The sequence below is a fragment of the Entelurus aequoreus genome, linkage group LG21 (genome assembly GCF_033978785.1).
Source record: "Entelurus aequoreus isolate RoL-2023_Sb linkage group LG21, RoL_Eaeq_v1.1, whole genome shotgun sequence".
NCBI lineage: Eukaryota > Metazoa > Chordata > Actinopteri > Syngnathiformes > Syngnathidae > Entelurus > Entelurus aequoreus.
The window spans coordinates 49,359,979-49,369,097 of record NC_084751.1 but is presented as its reverse complement, the minus strand read 5'-3'; the positions used below and the strand labels follow the sequence as shown (position 1 = coordinate 49,369,097).

The 9,119-nt window shown below is 42.1% G+C and overlaps 1 protein-coding gene across 1 annotated transcript in view; it reads right to left on the bottom strand.

Annotated features, from left to right (window-relative positions):
• Window positions 1-256: 256 nt before the first annotated feature.
• Window positions 257-9,119, bottom strand: part of LOC133638629 (ras-GEF domain-containing family member 1B-B-like) — a 12,413-nt gene continuing 3,550 nt past the window's right edge. The window contains exons 2-7 of the mRNA XM_062031420.1: window positions 4,736-5,245; window positions 4,555-4,677; window positions 4,009-4,146; window positions 3,087-3,302; window positions 2,605-2,679; window positions 257-307 (exon numbers count right to left, since the gene is read on the bottom strand). Of these exons, the coding sequence (XP_061887404.1) occupies window positions 257-307; window positions 2,605-2,679; window positions 3,087-3,302; window positions 4,009-4,146; window positions 4,555-4,677; window positions 4,736-5,239 (1,107 nt within the window). The 5' untranslated portion in view covers window positions 5,240-5,245. The remainder of the gene's footprint in view (window positions 308-2,604; window positions 2,680-3,086; window positions 3,303-4,008; window positions 4,147-4,554; window positions 4,678-4,735; window positions 5,246-9,119) is intronic.

The window sequence follows — 9,119 nt, the reverse complement described above, 5'->3', positions numbered from 1 at the left end:
GATGTCACTTCTAAAGATACTTCAAATACAACCAAAGTTGAAGCATCCTGATGTGTGGGAATTCCGCTCATGTGGTTCTTAAGCAAATTAGAAGCAAAGCCAAAGACAAGATTCAAAAAATAAACATCTTGAAATGAAGTGTTTGCCTTATTTGATGTTAACTACAAAGCTTATAAAGCAGGGGTCTCAAACTTGCAACCCCCCGCCCCTCTTAATATCAAAGTATAGATTCATGTGGTAAAAATGTGGCTAATAGTTAAAGACACAGTCTTGTGGCGACCTCCAATCCCACCAGACAAACCAATGACTACAAACACACCAGACAAACCAATGACTACAAACACACCAGACAAACCAATGACTACAAACACACCAGACCAATGACTACAAACACACCAGACAAACCAATGACTACAAACACACCAGACAAACCAATGACTACAAACACACCAGACAAACCAATGACTACAAACACACCAGACAAACCAATGACTACAAACACAGCAGACAAACCAATGACTACAAACACAGCAGACAAACCAATGACTACAAACACAGCAGACAAACCAATGACTACAAACACAGCAGACAAACCAATGACTACAAACACACCAGACAAACCAATGACTACAAACACACCAGGCAAACCAATGACTACAAACACAGCAGACAAACCAATGACTACAAACACAGCAGACAAACCAATGACTACAAACACAGCAGACAAACCAATGACTACAAACACAGCAGACAAACCAATGACTACAAACACAGCAGACAAACCAATGACTACAAACACAGCAGACAAACCAATGACTACAAACACAGCAGACAAACCAATGACTACAAACACAGCAGACAAACCAATGACTACAAACACAGCAGACAAACCAATGACTACAAACACACCAGACAAACCAATGACTACAAACACAGCAGACAAACCAATGACTACAAACACAGCAGACAAACCAATGACTACAAACACAGCAGACAAACCAATGACTACAAACACAGCAGACAAACCAATGACTACAAACACAGTGCAAACACAAAACTGACAGCGCAACAACACACACACAAAAAGCAACAACTACTACTACGGATGGTAAGTGTTACAAAGTACAAAAGCAGTGAAGTTGTGTAAATGGTGAATGAAAAGAGAATACAATCAACTTCTATTTAATTGAATAGACTGCAAAGACAACATATTTAACGTTCAAAGTAGAAAACTTTGTTATTTTTTTTGCAAATATTAGCTCATTTGGAATTTGATGCCTGCAACATGTTTCAAAAAAGTTAAAGTAGCAATGATAGTCACACACACACTAGGTGTGGCCAAATTATCCTCTGCATTTGACCCATCACCCTTGATCACCCCCTGGGAGGTGAGGAGAGCAGTGAGCAGCAGCAGTGGCCGCGCCCGGGAATAATTTTTGGTGATTTAACCCCCAATTTCAAGCCTTGATGCTGAGTGTCAAGCATGGCTCCCATTTTTATAGTCTTTGGTATGACTGGGCCGGGCTTTGAACTCACGACCTCCCCATCTCAGGGCGGACACTCTAACCACAAGGCCACTGAGCAGGCAAAAGCTAGTTTTGCTAGCACAAAAGCTGGCACTAGTAGCAAAAAAACTGAGAAAGTTGAGGAATGCTCATCAAAGACTTATTTGGAACATCCCACAGGTGAACAGGCTAATTGGGAACAGGTGGGTGCCATGATTGTGTATAAAAGCAGCTTCCATGAAAGTGATGATCCCAAAGTTAAACTTGACAAACTTTTGTTTCAACTGGAAGTTATCAAATCAAAACTTGTTTTAACTGCAATATCATTATTGTAATCAATCATTAAGACTTAAAGGACAACTGCACTTTTTCTACATCATCTACACTCCTTTTACTCCCCGCACATTTCCGCTTTGTATGACAGTTTGTCATTCTCTGCCAAGGAGCGTGTTAACAAGGCACACAAAAGCTGGTCATCCGTCTCTCATACACCATCAATTCCAAGAAACGTGGGGACAAGAGAAAAAAGTTGAATATGTAACATTTTTTGTGGCTGTTTTTCTGTTTGGAAATGGGCTGTGTTCAAAACACCTTCAGCCGAGGAAAGAGAAGCAGCCTCTTTTATTATTTTTCATGGACTATTTGTACAAAATTACAACAGTTATACAATAATATGCAATATTTCTAAAAATAAGTTACAGAGTGGAATATTTGAGGTTGGGTAATTACAGCCTTCAATAATTCATGACAGTTTTTGATACAGTGGACAAAATGATTTTTACAGTGCCCAATGACCTAGAATTAGAGAGAGAAGCAGGACTTGGTTGAGTTTATTGAGTATCTGACCATCTCCAAGGGATCTTAACAGTGTGACAATATGTTATTTTAATGTTTAATTCTGTTGTGGTAATGACCACCATAGCTCAGAATCAGTATTTCTACTGGTAGAATCCATTTACAAATCTAGGTAAGCAAAGACTTGGCTCAAATATGATTCTGTAGTGAATATCGAGACTCCATATCCAGCGCCCTCAGGTAAATTACATTTGGTTTTGATTGAGGGTAAATCCAGACACACAGAGACGTAATGCATACCTACCTTGTGGTTCTCCAGAGGGTCCTTCATGGCGAATGTCTGAATGAATTCCTCAGGCCCTATAAAACTCAGCCTGTCCTGTGAGGGGAAGACAGGACGAAAGGAGAACAATCAACAACAGTAATAACATACGGAAGATCTAGTGATGAAGGACAATCTTTATGTGGAGGGTGTGTTGAGATTGTAATGAAAGGAGAAGCAAATGTGCATGCACACACACAGACACACAAGCTGTTCAAAATGCCACAAAAAAGCCATGACTCAAAGCATTTTGCTTTCACAGAAAATGTAAATAAACATTATGCTCAGCTTTATGGGTCACTAAGAGAGCCAAATGAAATAAAAGCTTTCGTTGAAGTTTATCAATGTTGTCTTTGTACACCAGCGTAACCACAGATTTACTTTGGTTCAAACAAGGTTCTGTTAATGTAATAATCAACTTAACAAGACACCAAACATCCCAAAATACACAAATATGCGCTTACTAGTTCAATGTGCGTGAGCTGCTGGGCGAGGACGAAGGGGTCATCGCATACGCCAAGTATGTCCATTCTTTGTGCAGATTCCCGCTTGCTCTTCAGGGAGGCGGGACGCTCAGACGCCACAGACTTTAGCGCAGCTGTCGCCTCTTCGTATTGGCCCAGAGCCGACAGGCGTTTGATGAGGCGCTGGGTCATCTGCTGCATGGCTCGCCATGAGTACTGAGGACAGAAAACAAATAAAAAGGATTAAATGAGTGTAATCTAAAAAAGCTAGTGCCATCTAGTGGACAGAATGAGGCATCTTACAGCCATTGAACAACCTCAATGGGGCAGTTAGCGGCATCTAATAAGCTGAATTGGGCATATTAGTGCCATCTAAAGTAATTGATAAGGCACGTTAGCGCCATCTAGTGGACAGAATGTGGCATGTTGGCACTGTCTAACAGACTGAATGGGGCATATTAGTGCCATCTAACGGACTGAATGGGCCATGGAAGTGCCATCTAACGGACTGTATGGGGCATATTAGTGCCATCTAGTGGACAAAATGTGGCACGTTGGCACTATCTAACAGACTGAATGGGGCATATTAGTGCCATCTAAGAGACTGAATGGGGCACATTAGTGCCATCTAACAGACTGAATGGGCCATGGAAGTGCCATCTAACGGACTGTATGGGGCATATTAGCGCCATGTAAAGTTATCTATAAAGGCATGTTAGCGCCATCCAGTGGACAAAATGTGGCATGTTGGCACCATCTATCCGACTGAATGGGGCACATTAGTGCCATAACGGACTGAATGGGCCATGGAAGTGCCATCTAACAGACTGAATGGGGCATATTAGCGCCATGTAAAGGACTGATTGGGGAATGTAGTTAGTGATATATAGAATAAAAGTAGTGTAAAAAATATGCCACTAACCTCGTCTCCTCTGGCCACATGGTGCGTCATGTCCTTGAGACAACGCATCATCCGCTCATCCCGGAAGTCATACGGGAAGGTCTCTGTCCATTCGGTCAGCAGCTGAACCAGCTTTGGCGCCACTTCACAGAAACGTATCTGAACAAAAATCCCATGTAAAGCATAATGAGAATGTTTTCTGACTACGTGGTAATAGATATGTCTTATCTACATGTTTCTACTTTGTCCTTTAACCTTTAAGTTAATCAAACTACGTGAGCTTGAAGCGCCTGTAAGTAATTGGTCCTTCTACATGTGATGATTGCTTTTTAAATGTGTTTTACCCACAGGCATTGAGAAGCCCTTTTTATTCTTTGCTTATGAGATGGTAAACGTCTCCTGCCAAAATAATGCGTATGCATGTGTGGGAGCAAGTGAAGCCAACTGTGTGCATGCAGTGGGAATGCATCATCATCTTGTGGGGACATCAAAATGTGATTACATGGTAAGAAAAAAAAGCACATATGAACAACATTGTGTGGGTGTGACTTTTCATCATCCACCTACCTTGTCCAGCAGGGCGTCTCCACAGCGCTGCTGCTCCACACATAGGTGACAAACTCGTGTCATAAGCTCGTAGGGGTGCAGGAAGAGGCGTGAACTCAGCAGGAAGGTAAAGACGTAGGATCGCTGATGAACAACAAGGTTACATTTACAGACACCAAAACAAAACGTGCATGCAACTTACATCGGGGTAGTAATCTACTGTAGGAACCAAATGCTGGATCAGCGCCTCAAGAGATGCTGAAACCAAACTGTTGTCATGGTAACACATTTCCCCATAACTAGCAGTGACGCCGTGTCCGTAAAGCCGACTTTTTGCGGCGGGGTTGCTCCGACAGGACTGCTCGCTGCCGCTGCTGGTTTGCCGGTGCATGCGTGCGGGACAGGAAGTGCTGTGAGGCTGCACGCTGGCGTACAGCTTGTCCAAAGCACAACCCCTGCTGTTGTAATGATGCTCCTTCATGCTCACAGAGTCCACATGTACGCCACAATACGTGCTGGGAGCCTGCGGTATGTCGTACGGGTTCTCCGCCACAGGGTATGCACCCTTGTAGACCTTGTTGTCCTTGGTGGGCTTTGCACAGGTGCCGTGATGATAAGGGCTGTGAGGCTGTGGGTAGTTGTTGTTGTTGCTGTAAAGGCCACAAGTGCTGAACTTTCCGGCGTATGGCGGGGTTGTGGGAGGCATAATCACCTGGGGAAATAACAAAATAAATAGCAAACGCTTATTTTTGACATCTTTTTACGCTACATTCAGCATTTCCAAATTCTTTCAAGATCATTTATCAATCTTTTCAAGCACCTTACAGCTGAGGTAAACTGCACAAGTTCAGTCAGGAAATTAGGCAATTTGAAACTGCCAAACCTTAAAGGGAAACTGCATTTTTTTATTTTATTGTGCCTATAGTTCACAATCATTATGAAAGCCATGACGATATGACCAAACGTCTTTTCCGTGCCGTACTCGCCAGTTTTGGGTCCTATATGGCTGTCAAAGTGTACCAACTTGTTGGAATAGCTACTCAGACTTCAGGTGAGATGCATGATTTATGATCTAGAAACAGGCAGCAAGGAAGCAGCAGACCACTCGATGATGTAAACATAGACACACAAGCTTGTGATCACGTCGCCGCTCTAAATAGGTTGTCTGTGCTTATAACAACAATATCACTAATACTTGTTAATATTCAAGTCATGAAGTATAAATGGAGTGTTGTTAGGGCTTTTTGAATGCTTATTTATCCTATTTTATGGGCGAAATAGTGGAGCTCCCATTGGCTCCGCTGTAAACGGACTATTATTTACGTGTATTTAATATTTAGATTGGGCAGCACGTGGACCAGGGGTTAGTGTATGTGCCTTACAATACAAAGGGTCTGGGTTCGATCCCCTAGGCTCAGGGTCTTTCTGTGTGGAGTTTGCACGTTCTCCCCATGACTGCGTGGGTTCTACTCCGGCTTCCTCCCACCTCCAAAGACATGCACCTGGGGATAGGCCCCTCCCACCTCCAAAGACATGCACCTGGGGATAGGCCCCTCCCACCTCCAAAGACATGCACCTGGGGATAAGTTGATTGTCAACACTAAATGGTCCCTAGTGTGTGAATGTGAGTGTTGTCCAGGGTGTATGCAGACAGTTCTAATGTTACAGTTTTGCACACATTTCCATGAATTTAATAAATGTGATGGACATTTCCTATTACAAATGCACTGTTTTTAAAAGTTGCCGGTAATAAACGTTGTTTTGTGAAACGAGAAGAAATATAAAACTGCATCAATATACATAAATTAAAGATGCGTCAATAATCGATGTTTAATCGAATTGTAGCTCCTGAATTGTAATGGTAATCGAGTCGTGCGATGGCCAAAGATTCCCAACACTAATATCCACATAGCAGAATGGAGAGCTACCACAGGTCATTTCTACTCACAACCAAAAGATTCTATAAACACACCACTGTACTGTAATCTGTACATAGTGTTATCTATTTAGTGAACAATATGTGTGCAATATGGGTATTACTTTAAAGCGGGGCTTTCAACTGATGGCCAAGGGGCCAAATTCAGACCGGAAATAAGACCATACCGGCCCTCGAGTTCAGTTCAAAATTTGGGAGACTAACATTTTTTGTAGCAATTTCCTAAAAACACAAGCGTACGCTACTCTGTTTTTGTGGCGCTGTTTGACTATACCGTGTGCTTGGAATGTGGTCAATCTTTAAGCAGCACTCGCAGGTTGTGCAAATATCATGAAACCTGATCCCTTCAGGCAGAGATTCAGAAGTGTTAGCGTAATTACGCTTAAAGTTGCATAATTGTGGCCCTCCTTTGTGCATTCCTGAAGTTGGTGAAGCCCTTGTAGAAAGTCACTCAGCTTTTTAAACATGTTTTGTGCTGCAATTGCACTTTTAGTCGCTCTGTTCAATCATGAAGGGGTAAAACCCGACAAGCTGTTGAGACAGATGCTAGGACAGCAGTGATTTTATTGTCTTAATGGTGAAGATAATTGGATTTGAGAAAGGTAAGCTGATCCCAGATCCCCACCAAGGTATGCTTTAACTCTGGAGCCATCTTCATCCTGTTTCAAGACCATATGCCAGTGTAAATCACGCTAGGCTCCCACACACACACACACACACACACACACACACACACACACACACACACACACACACACACACACACACACACACACACACACACACACTTCAAACACTGATGTGCATATGCACTGTGTCAGAAAAGAAAAGCTTGCAGGAATCCAGCCGGCTTTTGTTTGTCCATCACAGACTCAACACACACGCACACACATTTGGCGCCATGCCAGTGCCAGCCAGTGAAGCGGCAGTTTGTCTGGTGAACTCTATGGTCTGCCTTCCTCCTAACTCCGTTAAAAGATTACTGTGGCTTTAACTTGCTCATATTACAATACGGCATCTGGAAAAGCCTAAGAGTGGCGGTCAATTCCACAGAACAATCCAATGCATATGATTGGCTTTCTGTTTGCACTGAGGGGTGACTGTCTTTGTGAGAGGGAAAAAAGAGCATTTGGCAGATTCCCTGAAAAGTTCACCCCTGTGAAAGTTACGACTTCCATAATGCAGCTTGAAATCTTACTCTAAATTGCAGGTTGAACAACTTAATGATGACATTGGGAGCATAATTTAAAGTCTGCATTCTCCGGACTGTAAACCCTAAAAAACTACAGACTTTGAAAAGTAGTTTAATGTGGGAATAAAAATACAATAAATGGCCCAACTAAAAACCACAACTCATGTATGTTCATCTAAACGTTTCAAGTGCATTTACCCTGTAATCAGAAAGCAGTTTTTTTGTTCAAATCTCTACAGACAACAAGTCAAAGTGTAAGCAGTTCATCCTAAGGTTAGTGACTGCAGGCTGATGTCATCTCCTAATGGATCTAAACCAAGAAAGACCACAACACAACCTTGTGGTTTCAACTAGGCCCGGGCAATTATATCATCGTGATTGATGACGGTCATCTATTTTGTTATTTTCGTAGTATGTTAATACAATGATAAACAAATATCTACTTTATTTAGTTTTAGTGCAGAAGCTCCAAAACAATACACATTCTTTTTTTTATATTAATCGAGATTGAATAATCGATAAAAAAATTAGTTGTGATCATTTTTTTGCCATATCGCCCAGCCCTAATTTCAACACGCGGCTGATTTTGGGTGGGGATGGTTAAGTGTACGGTTACACAACAACCTGGTGGTGAGGGCATCGCGTGGCAGCTGCCGCCATCAGTGTGTGAATGTGGAAATAGTGTCAAAGTGCTTTGAGTACCTTGAAGGTAGAAAAGTACAGTATAACCCATCTACCATTTACAAAAAGAAACAACAAAAGAAACGTTAAAAAGTTCATTTGTATTTCTGAAAAAATGCACAATTGTAGATTTTGTAACTCAGTTTGTGTCAGCCAGACATCACCGTTGTTAGTCTCAGGCCCTTGTCCAAATCACTCGATGAAAGTTGTACTATGTAAGGAGTTGGGGGATGGAGGATGAAGAGGGGTGGTCTATGACAATGGAGGTATTATCTGGTGTTAACAATTGCACAAAAAAGCACAGGAAGAGATCAGAGCAGATCACATACACAAAGCAGCTTTCACACACTAGCTACCGTCAGGCCGCATCGGTTTTACATCACACAAAGTCCGGCAATAAATCTGTGAACTTTTATTATCCTACTTACGTATATCATCTCCATTGACCTTGTGAACTGTCACAGCCACACTTCTATTTGCTAAATGGCCATGAACAAATGAGCATTTGTGTTGACCGCAATTGAAAAAATGAGCCTATCGAAAGTCATTTACTGATCCAGGCAGATATGGCAAGCACACACAGTGAGGAGCAAAGTTCAGCCTACAATTTAGTGGCTTTATGACGTTAAGTATAAGCAGCTGCTTTGGCCATGCGACTGTACAATTGCACTTATTGGAAGCCAGCTAACCAGAGTCAACATTTACAGTACATGACCCAGTAACTGGTCTGTGCTGTAAACCTGTTACATAACAATATTGTTTTGTACGCTTACTTGA